Source organism: Bombus bifarius, unplaced genomic scaffold (assembly GCF_011952205.1).
Source record: "Bombus bifarius isolate JDL3187 unplaced genomic scaffold, Bbif_JDL3187 scf7180000007970, whole genome shotgun sequence".
Taxonomy (NCBI): domain Eukaryota; kingdom Metazoa; phylum Arthropoda; class Insecta; order Hymenoptera; family Apidae; genus Bombus; species Bombus bifarius.
The window spans coordinates 4,318,628-4,341,747 of NW_022884356.1; the positions used below are offsets into that span (position 1 = coordinate 4,318,628).

Consider the following 23,120-nt stretch of genomic DNA (forward strand, 5'->3'; position numbering starts at 1 on the left):
AGTAAAAATATTTGGTGATGTACCGTGAAGATTTACAGAAGTGATTTGGTATGTTTGATTAAGTGGAGGGTGAGTGCTGACGTGAAGATTAAGGTGGTTAATATTTGGTGTTTCACTAACAAGAGATCTGAGAATCCTTGCGAAGCTTTTAATATTCAACGAAACATATTTTAAGCTTTGCAGTTGAATTTCAGAGATTACTTGAAAGTTGATGCATTAAGTGGACGGTTCTGTATAAAGAGATCAAATGGAAGTACAAGATACGAGTTTTCCTTTTTTCTTTTTTTACATAAGATTTCGTTTTTACGGTTTGATTAGATCTCAATTCTTTCAATACCTAAGACATTTTCTAGCAGAATTATATTTTATTCGGAGTATTTAATATATTTTCAAGCATGATCGTCAACCCCATTTTTGTTGACAGGAAACATTCATCATTTTTCTTTTAAAAGATACGACGTTCTAAATAAAACAAGATAACAACAACAATGTATTTCACAACTATCCTTAAAGACGATTTTCTCAATAAACAAAGCTTCGTCCAAAAATCCATTTTCAATTCCCAAATTTACTTCACCGCGTAAGTTTTTCTTTTTCACATAAACCGTACAAATTATGAAGAAGATATCCATTTCTCTAGCATCCTATCCATAATCCAAGCTATAAAAAGAGATCCTTCCACTTGATCTAAACGAGAGTTCACAGGATCTCGGTTCGGTATTGCGCGTCACCTGTTAAACCGACGATACGCGAAGCCGATAATTCCATCGATCAATCGTATAACGAGATTTACCTACGTCGGGTTGGTATCCCGGGTTAACAGCCGAGTCCTGGATACGTTAAAACATACGCACACACACCCGCACACACACACGGAAACCTACAATCTATGACGCACCAAACGTGTATACATTGGTTCTCGAAAGTATTTGAATATTTAACATAGAAAATTATCATATTCATATCGTACATGTGAAATAAAATGTTTTGAAATTCTATTTAGCGCTATAGCGAGACATGACTGGCACGATTATAATGGTCAAGTATGAAACCAATTGAAATATATACCGAAGTTACAAGATATTTATCGTAAGGACATATGTATATAGTAAAAGATCAGTACACAGCACGTATAGTCATTTTAAGCGTATAATAAATATCACAAAGAATCGCATTGAATATTTTAATGCTTATTAATGTAACGTAATTTACTAATGATTAATGTAATTTAATTTTTGTAAATAAAATGTTTGAAATGAAATATATACTTGCACTGAATATCCCATAATTTTCATAAATATTTAAAGATTAGTTTCCAACGTACTTTACCAACGTAATCATGACAGTCGAGTCTCGTAACAGTACTAATTACAAGCTATGCAAATATAACATACGTAATACATATATTCATAAAATGTGTCTATTGGAATACTTTCGTGAGCTTGTGTATGCGTTGTGTTCGTGCAGTGTGCCGAATATTCTCCTGAATTATTAGCGTAGCGTTGCGCGTGCAGCCATTTCATAAAGCGAAAAATACATTTTCTTGCCGGTGGAAAGCGGAAGCGCACGTCCCGGCAATATCGCGGCCCTACCGAGGCGAGCATCAAGCGGCCGGAAATTAGGCTAACCTCTCGAAATAACAGGGATCGCTGTTATGCAACGGAAAAACAGCCAAGCCAGCGATTGCGAAACGCATATAACAACAACGAGAATAAGAAAGAAGAGCGATAAGAAAAGAAAAAGGAAGGAGAAAACAGTGAAGAGATAACGTAAGAGAAATTGAAACGGAAGATAGAAAAGAGAAGCGAGAAGTGTTAGGATGCTCTGCGTTTTCGTACTTACTGTTCACGTTCCTCCAGCTCGACCACCCGATTACTGTCTGTGTTTTGTTTAGCAAGTCCAAATTAAAAAAGTAGAGCAGAAAACGAATCAGTTTTTCTGTGTTAGTGAGATACTACCGAAGAACGAGACCCGTGCTGCGCCAACCGGAAATGATGCTTCGTGAGCGCCACCCTGTTTAATCAGAGACGTTCTTTCCGGTTCGAAGTTTACGACGCCGTGAATTTAATTAACGGCGGCTAACTTCCCGAAGAAGAAGATCGCGTTCGAACAGTCCCGAACGCTATTTCATGACCAGAGATTCTTGGCGAATGATTTTTTTTTTCTTTTTTTGTTTTTTGGTTGTTGTTCTTTGACCAGTGCAACTTCTAGGACATTTCCATCGGAGAATTTACCATCCATTTCGTTCGTTGTTGCGTGGCGAATTTTATTTGAGGTAGAATGGCGAGATCGAGTTAGATTGGCGAACTTTCAAAATTGGGATATTGGTAATTTCGTTGGTCGAGTTAAGAAAAATTTGCTTTAATGAGATTAGTAATTGGATGTTGGAATTTGGGGTTTTTGGTTGTATGCTGCGACTAATAGAAATTACACCCAGGAAATGATTTCTTCGCCGGACAAATGGTACACATTAGCAATGATAGCGAAATGGGTGTACTAATTCATGACGTAATATCGGGATATAATTCCCATTGGACATAGCTTACATTTGAAAGCCTCAAATTGTATCAATTATGCGAATCCGACGAAAGATTAAACTCGCTAAAATAATTCAGGGCTTTTCTGAAATTCATAGGTTTAAGCAAATGTTAAAGAAGATTTAAAGACACTGTACTTCAATTGTTTTTGCCACTTATCGAATAGTTTTACGGCCGTTTCTCGGAGTAATCTTCCATCTTTCTAGGCAAAATAAATTCTTTCGAATAATTTTTAAACATGATGTGAAATATTCAGTTTCTCGTCATTAAAAACTTTTCTTCTAACAATTAGAGTCAAATATAGAAAAGTTATATTACATTTATTAATTGAGCTGTTTGTACAAAATTCGACAATTTTTGTTTTATTGGCTTTTCATCAATAGGTAAAATCCAATTCGATTGCTTCGTTAAAAGATTAACATCCAATTACAACCAATGTTCATTGATAGTCAGTATTTTATCATTTAGCAGTGATTCGTAATAAATAATCCTTTTTCAATCTCACCAAATATGCGATAAAGAAGAACGACTGTTGTAAAATGTTGCACATTTTAAAATAACACTTTAATGGTGTAATGGAAGAAACGATTCTCCGATTTTCAGCATTTGTATTTCTATTTTGTTTTCTTTCGTCCATAGAAAATATCGATCTGATTTTATGAACAACGACAGCCAATCCCAGTGATCGCGTATCGAATATAAGATGTATCATTGCATTTTAACGAAATATTATAACGTTGTTTCATCATATAACGATAGATAATTATTATAAGACAATTTGATGGATCGCGACTATCAAAATGAAACTCGCAACGTGCATATTATTCAAAGCATTCTTCTCGTTGACGCATAAAAATTCAGCTGATTAAAATTCCCAGTAATTCGTTCGTTTTAATCGTCCAGCAAAATGAATATCCTTTTTTTTCGAAAATATGATAATAAGATTGTAATAAATATGAGACGATGTGATAAATTATTCGTTTCAATATTTTTTATCGATGACATCGTTGACCGAATATATTTTTTGAAAAGCCATATATTTAAGAGAAAAATTTTTCTGTCTCTAAAGATGGTTCGTTCCATATTACACCTTCGTATTAATTAAATTTCTATACTCTTTCCATATATAAACAATACACATAATTAAGCGCATTTTGTGTGTAAGATTGGTTAAAATCAATTTACGTTAAAATTAGTTGCACGAACGAAGAGGATGTAAAAATTATCCACGAAGCAGTTGGTGAAACGCAATGTTTCTTCTTTCGTTAGAATGGCGCAGCACGAGTTCGTACACTTAATAATTTGTATACATGTATGTACTTGTCTTTGCATCCAAATGGGAAATTCGCATTGTCCATCTACCTTATATGATTACGTAACATAATAGACATGCTTTGTTTTCTGTAACTAGCATGAACTATGCGATAATAACAACGCAAAATAATGTATGCAGTGCATGATTTATGCAGGTCTAGTTGCGGTCATTCAATCGTACGAACATTAGTCCAAATCATATACCGTACCCAATAATAATTGTACAATAGAGAAAAGTGAAATTTCATCATTTGGAGCAGCAGATAATATTCGATTTTATATTACTGTATTGTCATCATATTGTAGAACTTGTTTCACTAAAAATCAATTACATATAGAAATATGTATATATATATAATTATGACTGTAATTAGGTAAATCTAATTTACAGAATTTTAATAACAAAATTTCGTACATTTTGTGTAATTGGCGTCTTCTTGAGTTTCGAAAATTCTAGTATTCGTGTAATATTAGTCGATTGAATATCTGCAACTAGGTCGGATGGATAGTAATGTAACTTTATACAGGTGAACAACGTCTCGACGTATCGTAAAAAAATACTCTCGACGAGCAAACAGAGTCTTGAATTTTTTGGGCCTAGGCCTTACACGACAACGCCACAACTTCAATTATACAAAATACAGAAGCTAAAAGAACAGAGAAAAAGATAATTTTCTGCTCGACCATCCTTTTTAGATCGGTCGGGCATCCTTACGATATCTCCTGTTCTTTGCTTCTTTTCTTTCTTTTATTTTCAAACTCAACTCAAGCAAAACATGCAAACTTAGCACGTAGGATTAACTTTGTCAACTCCTGAGAGAAAATTCATACCGTGAAAAAAAGTCGTTGAGTGGTTTCGAAACAATGAAAACACAAGCATCGCGTTTTTAGCGTTCGAGCGTTGCCGATTCCCGATATATCGTGTATATCGTTGTGTGACGAACGCGATGCGTCGATCGTTATGAGCCTCCGTTACTCTCTTTCCATTTTACTCTGGTTAGATTGAACAACGTTGTAAACAGCACGAGTAAAGCGAGCGAATGGATATCAGCGAAACGAGATCTCGTTGCACAAAGAGTAACGTATGGTCTGTTATGCGTACAGTGATTCACGAAAGTACGAGCATGGATTAGCTTTTCTTCTGAAATTCGTGGAAATTCATGAAAAGTACCATTAATTACTTTTCTTTGTAAAACGTGATTTTTCAATATAAAGTTTAAATGCGTCATAAGCAACGATTGAAAATTGCTACGATATTGATTTCGGTTTCTAAGACAGTCGCGTAGAATCTTCGTTTTAAATAATTCGTTATTTAATAATATTATCATGAAATAATAATTCGCACATTCGAAAATACAACGAAAATATATGATATAGTAGCCGACTGCAAAATTGTTGACGAATGTGTGTTTTCGACGGTATTTCGACGGTATTAAACGACGGTCATTTTCTACGAAACTGAACGTGTTTGGGAACCATAACGGATTCGCGGGTTTTAACATTGCGTGCCGTATCTAGCGTTTTTCTGCTCGACACGCCGTCGGATCTAGCGTTTTTGCTCTCGGTTCCGTCCCGCAGCGAACCCCGTCTCGCTTACTGCTCGTTTCGCCGGCGTTCGGCAACTTTCATGTCGTCACTCGCTCGACAGCCTTCCCATCGTTAACAACACCGAGATCGTAATCGCGCAAGCTGTAAACTACCGAAAAACGTCTTGTAAGCGCATAGTCGGCACAAGCTTTCCCGTTAATCGTCATTCTAGTTGGATTATCAAGATTTCGCGACACGATTCAAATGCGTATAGAGTCATACAGCGAGTTAAAACTATTAAATAAAAAAAAAAAAAAAAAAGGAAAAGATATCTAGAAAAATTCAAAGTCAAAATTCACGAGAACGTCACACCGTCAACGAGTTGACCGAAATTTTTGACGCATTTTTTTTTCGCGAGAAACGACCCTTATTTTCGGCTTCGGCTACTTCAAAAGGCTGCAGAAGGTGTCGTTCTAACCGAATACTTTGCAGTCTGGATACCATACTAAAGCCAACGATACAAAGGTCTTTTTAATATCTACTTGTTATTTAGAAAAATATACGCGCGTAACGTTCCGATTACGACCGTGTTACGGTAATTTTTTCTATTTTCACATCAGGAGATTATCAGCAGCAATAATCGATTGCTTCTAATTGCAGATTTACACAGAATGTAACAGGAAAATTTAATCACTGTGACAATGATTCTGGTGATCACTGTATGCATACAGAGAACCGAATCGTGTTGGAAGAAAATTACCGCAACCTGTTATTATCGTTTCCTGCTTTTCTTCCTTTTCTCCAGTTTTTCTTTTTACTTTTTATCCCTATCCCGATAATAACTGTTCTAGAGACGTATGAATTGCACCCCTCGCGAGATGCCACGACGACAAATATGCATTACGTGCTCGCAGTTTTTCAATCCTGACAATGGAACAACGCTACCATGCCAGCGTTAATTACCAACGATTCGATGGTCATTATGAAATTGCATTGTTACCAGTAGCTTCGTAAATTCCCAGCGACGACGTGTACGACTAATTTCGTCGGAACATGTAACGGATAGCTTGTAAAATTGATCCGATAAGTTTGAATTTCGCGAATTATGTATATTATGCAAATTTCCGATGTTTTAGTAAATTTCGTTTATTATGGAAATTCTGTGGGAACAACGGTACGATATTTGTCTCAAAACATTGTCGCTGATGCAACTGCCAGATGATTTAAATAATGCTTATTTGTCGTAGAACAATCTGCAATGTAAATTATGTCATCGTGTTTCAGGTGTGTGCTTGTGTTTATGTGTGCGTGCGTGTTTGTGTGTGTGAAGTGTTCGCCTATCGTGATGATCGTTTGATTTTGAAATGGATTTCTTCGAGATTTTATTGTTCAAATTTTAGGATAAGTTTCAACGATTAATTTTATCCTGATATTATCACAAAGAATAACTAAATTAAAAGACTTGAAAATTTACCAATTTTAGTTATTAAATATTAATTAAGGAATCTCGATTCGACTAATTGCAAGTGTCGTAAACTTCTTTCAACAGCTATATTAATTTTGTATGACGTATTTCTAATTTTTGAACGAGTTTTGTAACATTGTTAGAATCTCGAAGAAAGTCCATTCGATGGCCTACGTCATGCGAATCGTTGTGAACAACAAATCACAATGACAATCACATGGTTAGAAAGAAAGGGCAACTTACATTTCATCTGATTTCGTTTGCGTCGGCAAACGATGAAGATCACCACGCAAATGATGATTATCACAAGTATAAGGACAACTGCGGCAACGATGACTATCAGAAGAAGATTTCCTTCCAGTTGATGCCACCACGGTATATGACCTGAAAATGCGGATCGATTTATCGAAATTAATATTTCGTAGCTCGTGGTTATTCTTGAAATACTTAGAGAACAAAATAAGAAACTTTCTTTTATAACTTTTGACAAAAGTTTTCCTTCCAGAAAACATTGAGATTTTTAAATGGCAGTAGAAAGGACCTACTAGTAGCATCTACTATAACGATTCTTCAAATGAAAAGATTCATATCGGGGCTTATAAATATTTGGAAGAGCAATTTTGAAACTCTGTGATTGAAAATACTAAAAATATCTATCAGAAGTAAAAGCTCTTGAAAGCAATTGAAAGTCTTTTAAAGATTATTATTTAAAAAAACAAACAAAATAAAAAGAAGATAATTTTCAGAAATCTTATTAAATTTTTAAATATCTACATTTCTAAAATTTTCATATTTTCAATTTCCTTAAAACTCGGAGGATCGACAATTTTTCTGCAGATCTTTTAAAAATTTTTCTGTGGGAATACGAGCAACGAGATTTCACGGTAGGCACCGTTTCCTGATTACGAAATAAAACAGTCGGCAGAACGGTTGCAATTCAAATTTCGGCGACAGCTGTGAAATATTATAAATACAGAAAGTAAGACGACCCGTCTCAAGAGAAGCTTTTCATATTTCTGCTTATATTTAATCCATTCCCTTGCTCTATAATATTTTACCAGAAGCTACCTTTATTACGAGAGTTTATGTGCTTATATAGGGTGCTCCATTTTAATCAAATAAACCCGATGAAATATTTTTAGGGCTAAGCAACGCATAAAATTTCTTTTTCTGCCTTGAGGAGAAAACAACATAATCTCGATCGTTTCTTATTCAGCTGATTATTTTCAAATTACATTTAATCTCTTTCTCGACACTTATCGTAGCAAAAATGTGTTTAAAAAGTACTCCACGCGAAGAAATTGTCTCGTTAATGAATTAAGGAACAATATCGTTTTACAGCACAGGATTATATAGTTAATAAAACCGTTGAATAGAGAAAGAGATTAATACAGTAATTTCTAAGATCTTTTCACTAATTTAGGACAAAATTATTCTTTGTATGGTTTCGTCAATTTGAATTACTTTAGCCTTTCGTTATTTGAAACTTTGTCACAGTTATGGCAAATGTACATACAGGAATGGAATATAATCGCGGCAAACGTGTAAAGCATCTTTGAGGAGTCCATACCGACTGTGTGTGTGTGTGTGTATGTGTGTACGTGTGTGAAGAACGAACAGAAATGCTCAAAAAGAACAAACGCGTTGAGAATATTTCTTCCTGTTTTGTTACATTATTGCGAAATTCTTTTCTGCTCGTCTCTTTCTTGAGATCATTCCTGCATACATATCTTGTGACAATATAAAAGAAAAATTATATAAAAAAGAAATTAGCATTAATACAGTCTAATATTTAATGTTTTGAAACGTAATATATTTAATACAACAATTATGGTAGAACTTACTTCGATGTCCATGGTGAGCTAAGAAGAAACGAGAATGTACAATATTTCTTATTTATTTGCTAATCATTCGTTGAAGGAAATATTATTAAATATTACCATAACTAAACATCGATATTGCGCAGAATATATGTATAGTTTTAATACTATTCATGGTTTTAAGTCAACGCTAGGTAATTTAGATCTTTGAGCTACTTTCTGTTAAGGGAGCCACATGTACCTCTTCGATATGCTAAATTACGAGCTACAACGAAGCTATTTCTATGAAAATTTTAATAACTATTCCGAAAAATGTTTATCGTAGATTTATTTAATCGCTTGGATATTCATATCCTCCAGGGTGATGTTGCATTTTCCTTCGAAGGAATGATAACAGTTTAAAAGTCGAAGAGTAAATGTCCCACTGGAAGAATTCCAAATTATTTTCCTACAAATACGAAGATTCTTATAAATACTGTTTGCATTGATTAAAATACTAATTACGAAAGAAATCGTTATATATTTTGAATTATATTTACCACGTTGTTTTTCCTAATCTGAGAACAGAAACATAATGTAAAGATCGAAATAAAGGAGGATTGGATTGAAACGAAACAGAAATTACGATGAACAAGATTTCTAATTTCTTGATTTATTTAAAGAACTTTTGAACTTACTCGTAATTTACTTTTAATCACATAACAATTACTTTAGTTATAGATCACTCGATATATTTCCATAAACTGATCCTTCCTTGCTGAAATTAAGTTATGCTACGTTAATATTTGAAAGAATTGAAATCAATTAACTTGAAATTCATCTATCTTTATTAACATTTAATTTCATAACTGCAGAAATATCTTGTTATGTAATGACCCTGTTAGATAGATCAATCTCGATTTACTTAGTTGGAAACTTCGAATTCGGGAGGCAACATAAATGAGTTCGTATCACGGAAAATGCTCGTTTAAATCTAGCCGCGCTTTCTCGAATCTCCGTCGTTTGTTGCTAAAAAAAAAGACATTGAAAATTCGTGTCTACGATAATAAAATTAACATAACATTTAATAAAAGTATAATTTCCGTTTTTAATCGCGATCCTCGTCCAATTTTGTTTTTACATGCCATCTACATACTGTTAACAACACCTTTTCTCTGTTCAAAAGAAGCGCTACGGATTTCAGGTACGCCAACTACGCGAAAAATAATTACCATCGTTTTGACGTTTTTAAATAAACGAGAAAAATATATGAGGAATGCAAATTAAAAGAACAAATCCGATTTAACTTGGAATAAATCAAACTTTTGAATTTACCAAGTATTCAAGGGAATCTAATTCAGAATCTAATTTACGAACTTTCATTCGAATGTTCGCGTTGGAACCCCAGACATGGAAAAATGTGTCTCGCCTCGGGTTCGTTAAATCTTGCTGGTGGATCACGAAGTATAGCCAGAAATAAAAATATGCTTAATTGCAAGTACTTTGACCGCACAAATAGCTTCGTTCAAAATTATTCTACGTGAAAAGCGGCAGTTTATCCGGAATTTATTTAACTCTTAATGGAATTTACCTCGGACTGAAATTTTACACTATGTAAATTTTATTTCAACGTTACTGACCCGTAAGATATTTCTTGCAACTATCGTAAAAGAATAATTTCGTCTAATCTCGAATTGCTTCCTTTTTATCGCCTATCATCCATTCGTTTCTTAGCTTCAGCGTAATATTAATATAAGGTTCCATCCACAAAAGATCCGAGCAAACATGTAAAGCATCTCTTTATGAATATTTAGTGACACTGACAAGAAAGTAATTTCGTTTTTGTAACTTTCCAATATACGTGTACCTTTAGAATATGAAAACACTATAAGCTGATCAAAGGATCGTTCAAAATTTATCTACACATGCGTACTATCTCAAATAACTTTTTCGATCGAAAGTTTCATTCGTATAAACCGTTAATATAATTTAGTAAAATATTTCATTATCCGTGAATAATTTATGAGAAATATGAAAGAAATTTATGAGAAAATTAAGTATAACATTGATGGTGAAGATTAGAAATCAAGAATAACACAAGTTTTATATTATAACGTATTTAAATGCAGAGGTAAATAAATGAAGTACTTGCTGGTATTCTGCTGTATTTCTAAGTGGTCAAGAGACGTTTCTAGACTTTCTTAATCTCTCACGCTTTCAGATCCTCGGTCTCGGGAATTTTTCTTTACACGTGAATTACAACCACACAATATAATGTAAGAGCCACGATGAGAATGTTGATATCGCGAGAGGAAAAATAACTCTGGCAAAGGAATCCGTTCTCCGTAAAAATTCGCAGCAGTTTCGGCTGGAATCTCGTTCCTAATTAAATTGCCAAGTTTTCAAAACCGAGCATCATCATCGTCTACCACATCTTCGTCATTAAAATTCTGTTATTTCAATTAAACGTGACCATTAAAAACCGTTCGTAAGTAATTGAGGTGCAAAAAAGAAAAAAAAAATAGGTACAAAAAATATTTTAAAACCAACCTGCATGGCAAACCATTCTGCATAATAATAAATGAGTATAATATCAAACAATGTCATAAATATATGTCTGAGCTAAGGATCCGTTCGCCACGTTAAACATAAGGTATTTAATTTATCCATAAGTTAGATTTCATTTTCTTTAATACCTAGCACTTTTATCTCTATAATTTGACTAATTTATAGAAACACAAGTAATCATCAAGTACAACAGGAAGCAAATCAGAACGTACCTGGTACATCGCGGTCGCAAGGATTGGAATGGCCGATAGAGTTGTTAGCAACGCAAACGTACGTCCGGAAATTGGTTACCGACGCATCGAGGCGGATGTAGCTTTTCCCATTGCGCATCTCGGCGTTCTGCTCTAGCGTGTCATTGTCACTCTTCAACGACCAAACGAAATCAGTCTCTTTCGGATTGGCCGTCGCTGAGCACACGACGTAATCCTCCCCGTCTATTCGTTCCCTTTCCACGTGACATTCTGGCTTAACTACAAAGGAAGAAAATCACATTAACTTACTTTGGTTTTGCACGAATACGTCTGTGTCACTTGGACACGCGTCTTACTTGCTCCTTAAATCATTGTCTTGCGCTGCTTTGTTGAGATAGAACATATAGAGCATGATAATGATGTAACAGCTACATCTATCAGAGACCGCTAGAACGAGTAATTTATGATTCTTCATAGGAATATGATAGATTTATTAATTGATGATTTGTGATTTTAAGAATTAGAAGATGGAATTATCAGAGAATGTGTGGTACATTGGTTCTGAGGTCACTGAAATCTTTTGGTTTCGATGCTTCTTTTCGTATCTTGGAAGAAAGTATGAATTTTTTAACCTCAAGTAATAGCAAGTTACAGCATTTGGTTACTTTCGGAAATATTTGAGATTGGAAATATAAGGCGAGAGGTATGAAACGTAGGAGAAACTGGAAATCGATGAAGGGATGAAACGTGCAATTGCGTGAAATATTTCAAGAACGATTCATCACGTTCTCACCGTTGATCGAAATTACGTTTCTCAAACCAAACGAATTTCGGCCGAATTCCTATCGTTCTTCGGTTTATCGAACGTGAAACAGTCTTAAACAATTTAATCGATCTTTGTAATGCGAACGTGAGGAGTTTATTTGCTCTGATATTCCAAAACATGTTTCTTATTATACGTAACGTAATCAAAAATATTCAGGGGAACATTAGTATTCACGATAATGGCAAAAGTACTATTTTACTGTTATTTTGAAAATACAATTCTTTTCTTAAATTAATTTAAGTAAAACTTTATCCTCCTCCATGTATTTTTCTTTTTTCGTTATAAATTTAAGGAAGACACTAGTAAGAAGTAATCGTAAAATATAATCGAAGATTTTCTCGGATCGTTTACTCCAATTCTATGAAACACTTCGGCACTTTATTTTTAACAAGGCATTTTCTGCTTACGCATTTAAATTTCATCTCTACGTCTCTTCTACCTTAACGAACACTGGCATCTTTATCTTCTTAACGTAAACGGAAAATATGAAAAAGAGAAGAGAAAAATGAAAAAGAGAAATAGTCGAAGAAACAGAGAGAAAGAGAGAGAAATCGTTCTTTTAGTTCCTGCCATTTCTTTCTTGAAGAATACTCTGCCATGAGAACATAAATCTTTCTCAATATTTGAACGTCACTCGAGATGACTGAGGAACTTGCACGTCGGGATGTTTCTTTACTTACATTGAACATTCATGACCATGGAAATGTTCCGGCTTCCGTGGCGATTCGATGCCTCGCAGTAGTACGTCCCGTTGCTGCGTCTAGGCACCGCCACTTTCAGATCGAGGACACGGCCTTCGATGATAGTGTCTGTGGAACCTTCCCGAAACCAACGAAACGTTGGCTCCGGTTGTGCTCTCGCATTGCAGCTCACCGTTTCCGGTATCGTATCGACCGTCACGTTTATTATCTTCTTTGATATCGTCATATTTTCTGGCGGAACTGTTGCGAAGAAAAAGACGCGTATAAACTTTACGCTGTGTAAAGTGACTGTATTTGTGCATACTGTTCGAATGCAAACACGAATACAGCATTATATTAATCCACCGAGGAGAATCGTAGCGAAATAATGCGTTAAAAAATATAAATGACAAATATAAAATATGGCATATTAAATAATATACCATAATTGTAATTATTTATAAATATTTAAGCTTTATACCGCGCGACGTTAAAAAAATGAATAGTCTATAAATATCGAAAAGTACGCAAGGATAACATTTTCAGTATTCGAGAAGTTAAGTTGACTTCACTGAAAATCAAATAAACTCACATTCCACATGGAAGTGCGTGCTACTTTTCACTCCAGCACCAATGCTGTTGCTGCTGCTCTCGCAGGTGAATCTGACGTTGTCTTCGACGCGATCGAGTTGGCCACTCGGCCAGGCAGTTAGATTCCACACCAGGGTCGATTGAATGCTTTCGAAGTCATTCGTTCGCGGATCAGGCGGATGATAAACGTTCGACAGGTAGTATCGGTTCGTTTTCGAGAAATCCATCGGCATGCCGTCCTTTAGCCAGGAAATATTGCACATCGGAGCGCACTCTACCCAGCACATGATGCTAACGTTCGGCGAATTGTACACGTAGCCGTGATAAGGGAGCAGCTTCTTGATAAACGTTGGCTCCGCTATTGACAATCAAAGAACAAGTTGAACTGGCCCTCGAAACGGAACGGGCATTGTTACGAATCGAGAATGAGATACGATATCGTTGCGTTACGATAAGCTCGAATCGACGTGGAATATTTTCTAAACTTTATTATACGATACGATTTTGCAGCTGTTTTAAGGTAGTTTTAAATGCAATAGAGTGACGTGCGAATTAATTTGTTATTGATAATTGAATCTTAGATGAAGTGGAAAATAAAATTTGACAAACATAATTAAATAAATCTTGTAACTGCATAGCATGACAGCGACGAAACTTTTTAACAATTTTTAAATTATTTAAATGTGTAATTATTTCAATTCGTTAAATTAAATAAACGAGCTACGAATTTGTACGTGATTTGTCTGGGAATTTCAAAAATGAGTGGACACATGGAGATGTTGAATTCAAACGTGAATATTCCTCGAGCGATAGTTGTTGCGCCTTCTCCTTTGAAACGCAGTGAAGCGTTATAATATTATTATCGTTTCTCTATTTTTATACGAAATACGAGTCGAATAAAGCCTCTATGACATCGGGGAAATATTATGCAAAAGTTGCTGGCAAACGTAACGTAATGTATGTTGCCGCTTATGCGAATTAAGTATACAAAGAAATGAGAAACAAATAAAAGAAGGAAAAATACAGGAAACAAGACAAGTTTACACAGGTCTCAAGATACGAATCATTAATTTAGATACAGCACGGAAACTGTGGAAACATTTGTGCTCTTTTACGTTACACAAGCTTATCTTTCTGTTGTACAGAAGTAACAAGTAATAAAGCGTTACGTATCATTTACAGCTTAATACATTTTTCAGCATATATACATATAATGAATATTGAAATTTAAAAAATGATATTTTTGTAACCGTTCTAAATATTGCGAGTTTCTTGCATTTTTCTCTTGTTTTATTACACGAAGGTGCTTTTCAAAGTTGTGTTTGTGGTACCAACGTAAGTTTCATACAACGAACTTTTAAACAATTTCATTCAAAAAATAATTTTCCAATTGTTGAGCCATTTTTACGTGTAGAAGCTTCCGAATAAAAAGAATTTCGGTCGACAAATCAAACACTGAACACTAAGAAAGAGGCGGAAAGGAATATCGTAGAACGAGGCAGAATGGTATTTTAAGTAGAAATGGTCGGCCTTATGTCAGGCATGTGCGTGCCGTAAGTAGCGTAAGTATTCTTTTGGAAATACAAATTTTACCAGAATTGCTCGCGAAACAAATTATGATTCATATATATATATATATCGTCGTGTACCTTGTGCTTAGCGTACCATCAGCTATAAATTAATAGAGCGAAAAAATGTTGCAGTTTATAGAAAAGGAAATCATTGATTTCCTTAACATCTCTAGTTACGAATCGACTCAATATTAATTCCAACACGCATGTGAAATTGAAAAGTGAATAAAAATAATTATATTCAATTGTCCGAGACACATATTTTTGTTAAACTTTGAAACATTCTAATAGATCCTACATAATCGAATCAAATTTTTAATTTATTTACAAACTTATACGTGTATATGAAACGAAAAATTTCACAAAAAGAATTGTATAAATTTATTAGAAAATTAAACAGATCTCTTTTCTTTCGATATAAAATATATTTTTACAAATTATAAATACCTTGGTAGATTAAACAGAATATCCTATATTTCTGAAATATCGAAGGAAAGAGGGGGAAAAAAATACTGTAAAATAGAATTTAGTTTCATTCCCTTATTCCACCACATTTTCCAAATTCTGTAAGATTTAGCGCTTTATATCTCGGTCGGCCGTGCACGAATCTCGAACGCGAAATGAACGTCACGTGAAGGACGGACGACAGATTTATTCGACGAGGGATTAGAAAGTTTTTCGAGTAACTTTACAACTCACCAGACACGTCGATAAACGTGGTAGCCGGGTCGCCGTCGCCGGCTTCGTTGTAAGCCAGACAAGTAAAGTTCGCTTCGGTTTCCAAATTAACCGACTCGATGGTAAGGGTAGCGTTGTTTTCATCCGGAAGTCTATGAAGGCCTCGTAACCATTTGAAGCCAACTACCTTTGGCCGTCCTGGGTCCAGTACGAAGCACGTGATTGTCAATGGCCGTTTCTTTATTACCTGCTGGGGCTCGTACGAGATCGAAGCTGGCCCAGGTTTGTCTATCGACACGGCAAACAAGCAACTCGTTATTTATACCGGAAACTCCGACCAAACTTCATCTTCGTTTTTCTTTGTTATTAGCCAGCCGATCTTTTTGTGTATTTATAAGAAAATTAAAAATGCACCTTATTAGTAATTAGAAAAAAAAGAATTGAAAATCGTTGACCTAAAATAGCATTTTGTTCTTTCGCCAGGCAAATAAATCTTGGCGGTATAAAAAAGAAAAGAACAAAAAGAAAAAGAAAAACAAATTCTCGCAAACAGGAGTCCCAGTAGTTGGTTCACATGGGGAGCGAACGAGCAAATGGATCGGATCGAGGAATTAAAAATTAAAAGGGGGACTCACAATGGACCATGACAGGTGCACTCGGTGAAAGTGGTCCCCAGCCAGCGTCGTTTCTACCCTCGCAAGAGTAGTTCCCGTGAAAGGAACGTCCCACCGCTTCCAACAGCAGCTTGCTCGGATCGATATCGCAGAAAATTAAAGATTCCTCGGTGGTCGTGGTGGTTGCGCTGCTATTTCTCGTGCAATCCGGAAGTTCTTTCAGCAGGTCCCCGTCCAAGTACCATCGGACGGCGGTCAAGCTTGCTGGATTTCCAGTAACAACCTCGCAGGTCAGCGAGACGTTCTGCCGGTCTGCTTCGTTCACTGGCGTTTCCGGGTCCATTATCACCTTGACCACTGGCTTGTCTGCGAGCAAATGAGAGTCGGAACAGTGAAACGATTGTTTATCATCGACTAGAGTATGTGGAAATACTGGTTGTTTTTTCTTTTTTATAATTTATTTTTAATATTACGATTCTCTCTTTTCAGAAACATTGTATTCGTATTTATTATTACCTGTTTTTCGGAATTTTCTGTTTCTCTTTCACGATACTAGAGTGTATTCGTTCGATTTTTGTTTTTATTTTGTGCGAGAAATATGGAGGATATAGTAGTAGTAAGTAATATTATTCGAGAGATTACATGGAGGAGTATTCTGGTTTGAAAATATTCTCATCTCATCTTTAGTAGTTATAAAGGTTAATAGAATTTTATGAAGTATGACGAAAACTGATCTTTTTATTATTTAAAGTAAGTTTGTTAGCAGATCAGATTTTGTTACTGTAATTTGACTGTTGTCTTCTTAAGTATAATATTTTAGAGAGAAGGATATGAAAAGGGGCATTATAATGAAATTCATCCACGATGTTTATATCAACCCAAATACTATCCTAACATCTCCTCTCTTCTAAAGTTAATGCTCGAACAGCAGTAAAAACTCCAATAACTTTGGCCAACCCACATAAGTTAACGAATTTAATGTCCTACGGAGAACGTGACTGTCCAGCTGGATCATCCACGTTAGAAGTAATACTTCGCTCGAATAAACTTAATCAATATAGGTAAATAAATAAATAAATAACGAAAGAGAGGAAAAAAGAAGATTCATCTGTGAATCTGGTGTGCCGAACGATCACAGAGAGCGAGAAAAAAAAAGAAGAAGAGGGAGCCGAAGGCTCATGTATTTTTTACGAGCTCGAGCATCGCATAAAGATTTACGTCCACGGCAAAACTATTCAAAATGAAGCGTATATATTATCCGGCATGGAACATACCAGAGAACGGGCCGTTTATGCTACATCCAGCCGAATAAACAGTAAAACGAGACAACCAGAGTTCAGAGAGCACCTGAAAGGAAACTTTCGTCGACGATCCAATCAGCAGATTGGCTGAAACAATTTTTCTTTTCCTTTTTTTATCTTCTTTCTTACCTTCGGCAAGGTAATCAAGATTTCAGCAAGTTCAAAACAAAAGAATCCGAAGAGAGGCAGCGTAGTCGGTGCTCGAAAGGAACGAAGAGGAGAAGAAGATGGAGCGGAGAAAGGAAAAAGAAAAGCGTAGGAAAGAAAGGAAAGGGGATTCGGCTCCGACGAAACTAATTTTCCGTGTTCGAATTCACGGCCCGTTTCCATGGATTGTTTGTAGAAAATACAACACCCTCGAGCGGTATTAAGGCTGCAATTAGAATTTCATTGTATCGCGGCCGAGTTTACGTTAACGTGACGTTAACTTCTTGGAAACGCGGAGTGGCTGACCCAATAACCGGCACCCAGCTGGAGGGTGTGAGAGAGCAGCTTATTTAATCCATGCTGATATATTTACGGCTCCCTCCGCGGCACAACGAATCGTATCGTCTCGGTGATCCGTGGATTTGCTTCAACCTTTTCTCTTTTTTTACTTAACTATCCCGCCTTTGTAGACTATCGCGGCGAGAATATCCGCCTATTTTCTTCTTATTTTATTCAAGGCACTTTTTTAAAACTCAGTTGGTGGAATATCGAATACAAAAACTTGCGTAACCTTAATACAAAAGGGACGCTATTTATTTGCTCGTTTTACGAGACAGACGGAGGTGGAGAAATTGGAATTGGTTTTTTAAAACACGATAGATCTCTGTTTTATTGCTGGTTTAATGTCACACATGAGAATAAAACGGAGGCAAATCGCGAGTGACAAGGTTAATACATTCCCGCCAGACACATAGAAGAATCTTTCTTTTATAATACAGTACAATTCCTGCACCTTCGACGTAAAATCATTTGAAATAAGTTTCGAATTTGGAGATTTAGAAAGGGTTTGTTGTTATTTCTATACTCAGAGGTAAGATCAGAATAGTTATTTTATTGAATGGATAAATCTATCACACCGATGTGAGTCAAAAAAAACCTTTATTGCACGCGCTTACAAAAACCAGGGATAAAAAACAAAAAAGCATCTTAAGCCTATCGATTAAATCTATCGATTGTAACTAGGATTATCTTCTAGTTACTATTTCTTATAACTAACGCATCTGCATATGGATGGCGAGCACGAACTCACGTTGTCATTTTCAACGGATCTGCTAATTGGTTTTTTGTCATTCGAAAGTTTCTTGTAAGAGCTGAAATTAATTAATTCGCATAATTGCGATACTCGTAATTTCATATTATTATGGATAGAAACCAATGTAATTGAAATACCGCGTTACAAAAGATCGTCGCGAACTTAGATTCAGTTAAAATTTTTCAGTTACAATTTTTGTATAACACGAGTTTGTCTAAGAATTACTATGTTCTTTATTCGCGTGAAAAATATTGAAGTATTTTTACAACGTGCTCGCTTTCTTTAGACAGAAGTTTACTTGAAAGGAAATTTTCAGTTCCTCTTCAAAAGAATATTTTCCGCCATTTATCTTTTTAAATGCAGGATTAGAAGAAACTATGCAAGTTGCTATATTCCGTTATTCAGTCTCATAGAAAATATACAAATAATAAAAAATTAAATCCCCTTCCATTTAACGCAATCGCTGATACTGACACACACACGTTGCGCCGTCTTAATTACCCAAGATTTAATTATTACACGTTCGGTAATAACCAAAGATGCAATTGTTAGGTTTTTCTTTTCGTACGTTTTATCAAGACGACTTAAAGATACAAACAATATAGTAAACAATGAGATTGAAACAAACATCGCTAGTCAAGCCATCCAACTTTTGAAACAGTCAATTTCAATAATAACTAACGCGTAAAATTTTTTTCGTCCAACAATTGCCCCCTAAAATTCTTTCGAGCAATTTAATGAAAAAAAAAAAATAGAGAATGAAATGAATATCTTTATTGTTTCTGAGAAAATTTCTTATAATACTTTATTTGGATCGCTTTATATTCACGCTTCAAAGTGAAAGGGTTAAAGTATAATACAAAATGGTAATCGTGTATTTTCCAATACTTCTCTTGTACATTTTAAATTTATGTTTTGACGTTTTTCCCAAGTTGGTCATATTATATTCAGCCGACAGAAATGTAGAGCTATAAGTATCACAATACATCAATTGCGCTACCACTAGTTTAGATAACTTGAATTATATGAACATTTTCTCGTGTGACTTTTGTCGAAACCGCTTCATCCTGCGGCTTTTAGATATTCCACGGTATCGGAACACTGGTCGAATTCGAAACTCTGCTGGAGCTATTCTATTTCCATGGTTTCTATTCCGAAAGGAAGTTTGCGTCCTGTGTATTTCGCTCCGCAGCTTGATAGATGTTCAAAGTTGTTTAATTTTGTCGCTTTGTTCCTTTTTAATTGGTGTGTAGTTTATTTTTGAGGACAAAAGTATAATTCAGTGATAAAACTTCCAAATAATGTAGTTACACGAAGTTTTCAACTTCCTTGATGGCAATTGTAGGAAAAAGAATATTCTGTTGCGGCAGGAACAAATAATCAAATTGAAATTTAATCTTTTGCTTTTTATTTCCTTAATTTTTAACGAATATCAATTATCACTTATATTATTTTTAATCATCAATGAACAATTTTTAAATATTAATACTACGGCGTTAAATTTAAACTACGATTAAATTTGTATTATATTAAAAATCTAATATTTTCATTTTAAAGAATTTATTAAATAAATAAATATGAATTATTCTGAAAGACAGATTTTTTTATGACATATTTGCATCTTGCAAAGGCTATAATAATACTTAAATCGTGCCTCCTGGCAATTTGATCAGTTTGATAAATGGAGCTGTCCACGATCTGGCATAAAGGAACCCGAAATTCTAAATGGCACACCGACGATACCTAAATCTTCTGATGGAAATTCGTTTTAAAAATTGTAGGCTGAGGGAGAATCAGCTCGTTTGATTCGGATCGAAATCATTCATTTTAATGGATTAACCTATCTACTTCACGCACACGTTCCTTTTCCACAGCCCTAATATCTGAAATTTCTACCATCCAAGACTTGGTTTAAGTTGATAAATGTAGTTATCCTTGAATATATTCGATTTCAAAATTCAATATGAGAAGCAAAGGTACGAGAATAAACATAAGAAAATTATTGAAAATTACGACGAAAACTATATTTTATTTGCGTAATATTCAAACGCGAGTCTCCAGTTTTGCTTTTAAACGTTGCGTTTTTGCGAAATTATTCAGGAATCCTGATAAATTATCCAGCAAATTAATCGTTTCCTACATTTCTATATTATATGTGCATATTTTCAGCTATAAGAGCGCTATGAAATAACAAAATATAAAGCAACAGTAATAAAAATATACAAGAAAAACGATTTTATCTTTTCCAATGATTTATGAATCGAGCTAATTACAATAACAAAGACAGAATCGATTTGATTCTCATAATGCGGTAGGCCGTAAAAGCGCTAACTATCAGATTTCTGTGGAATCCTATTTTAGCAAATATTACGTTCAAAGTTAGCAATTCTATTGCAGACCAGACTAAATCTCGATTGGCTTTCGATAACGAGAATAAAACGATTTGATAAAACTTACGAACGTAAGTGTGCTTCTATTGAATTCTCGGAATTTCGTAATTGTAACGACCGAAGATAGAATCGATCGGTTTTTGATAACGAAATTAGTCATAAAACGATTAACGCCTGTGCCGATTTGACGATTCGATGAACCGTGTAATTGCTGGGCCATCGGCTAATTAAGATACCCGCTTCATTATTCATAGCGTGCACGGTTCGATTTTCATTTATCCGGTTAAATAAGTGACGATAACTACTGGCCTGTCAGTTCCTGCAATTAACTTCATATTTTCAAGTATCTCGCCTGATATTCAAAAACTTTGGCTTTAATCGGTCGACACGTTGTAAAATCGTGGTAATACGTATAGATACACGACGATAATGTCAAACAAATAGCATTGGGCTGCGTCGCGTTCGACTATCCTTTTTACTCGCGTTGATTTACACTCGACGAATAAATAATTGCCGAACGATTTATCGTTGGTTCGAGTTGGCCGGGCAGCCAGAAGGAAATTAGTCCTTGTAATGAAGATAAGTGCAAAATGCATGGCCATGCCGAGAACGACAAAATGGCCGGACAAATCGATACCAGACCAGGATATTTCTTTCTCTCCACACGTTTCTTTTCTTCGTTATCGTTCACGTATTTTTTTTTTTTTTTTTTTTAGAAAATCGAAAAAATTATTTGGCGACAAATGATCTTTCATTGGATTCGCGGTCGTTGAATTTATTTGCGATACGGTCTGGTAGATCCGGAAGATTTATAGAATAATAGGAATACAAGGTTTACGCGATATTGACAAAACATCTGTTACTTTAAGAACTCGAATATTTCAGTTAATCCTTTTAACGATACGATGTTTCTTAGGCTACATAAAGATTCCTTTTTTTTATAAATTATTCACAATTTCTTATCTCCTCGCAAAGAAAATAGATAAAGAATTCTCTGAAGATAAACATATTTATCGAAGATATGGTTTATATAAAATTAATCGGATAGTGTACTTTTCAGAAAAATGTAGATTCTGTTGATCTTCCCTGTCTTCTTTGAAACTCTAATTAAGTAAGTTATCGTACGTAATTACGTCAATTATCACGTCAACGGAATTGTGTTGGCGGTTCCGGTATGAAATTATAAAACCTTAATAAACGTTTTTGTGTTTCACGATCGGATAGTGTGGCGTGAAGAAAAAGTTTACAAATAGAAAGCTGGACAGATTATGTTCGGAAATAAAAATGCAGGCATTACGTATGTCCTGGCATTGGTTTTAAGCGGCGTTCCAGAGAATTTATGGACGCATAAATATCGTTTACCGGAATAAAACGCGATAAATTGTCGTAATGTGAAACGGAACGGAACTGTTTCTCCGTGTATCTTTTCTTCCCATCGATGATATCGATTTTATTTTCTCCTGGACCTATCATATTTTTCTCTGGATTATTAAAAACAGATATTTTAATAGGGATTTGATCTTAGGTATGAATATGCATGGAATCTGTGTGGTTAAATATTTGCAGATCTGGCTGCGCGATGATTCGAAAATTTACTATTAAATGAAAATTTATTAAATTGATATTTTTTAAATAACTTGTCGATAGACATTACCCTTTAGATTTAAGCATTAAATTCAACTAGAATCAAACACGTGATAAACACTTATTAAACGCGACATAGTACCACGCCAGAAAAATTTACTTATAATTCTCAATGAGAATTGGTTGTAAAATTCGTCCAAATAAAAAAAAAAAAAAAAAGAAAAACAACGTCGATCATTCAGTG

The 23,120-nt window shown here is 34.9% G+C and overlaps 1 protein-coding gene across 4 annotated transcripts in view; it reads right to left on the bottom strand.

The window, feature by feature from the left end:
* LOC117211113 (hemicentin-1) overlaps window positions 1-23,120 on the bottom strand; it is a 432,433-nt gene that overhangs the window by 41,419 nt on the left and 367,894 nt on the right. For 3 of the 4 annotated variants that reach the window (XM_033454728.1, XM_033454711.1, XM_033454719.1), the window contains exons 10-16: window positions 16,383-16,727; window positions 15,769-16,035; window positions 13,500-13,856; window positions 12,908-13,168; window positions 11,423-11,680; window positions 8,688-8,705; window positions 7,087-7,227 (exon numbers count right to left, since the gene is read on the bottom strand). In XM_033454728.1, the coding sequence (XP_033310619.1) occupies window positions 7,087-7,227; window positions 8,688-8,705; window positions 11,423-11,680; window positions 12,908-13,168; window positions 13,500-13,856; window positions 15,769-16,035; window positions 16,383-16,727 (1,647 nt within the window). Of the gene's footprint in view, window positions 1-1,842; window positions 1,880-7,086; window positions 7,228-8,687; window positions 8,706-11,422; window positions 11,681-12,907; window positions 13,169-13,499; window positions 13,857-15,768; window positions 16,036-16,382; window positions 16,728-23,120 lie in introns of all 4 variants that reach the window. The other variant, XM_033454736.1, reaches the window with a different exon arrangement.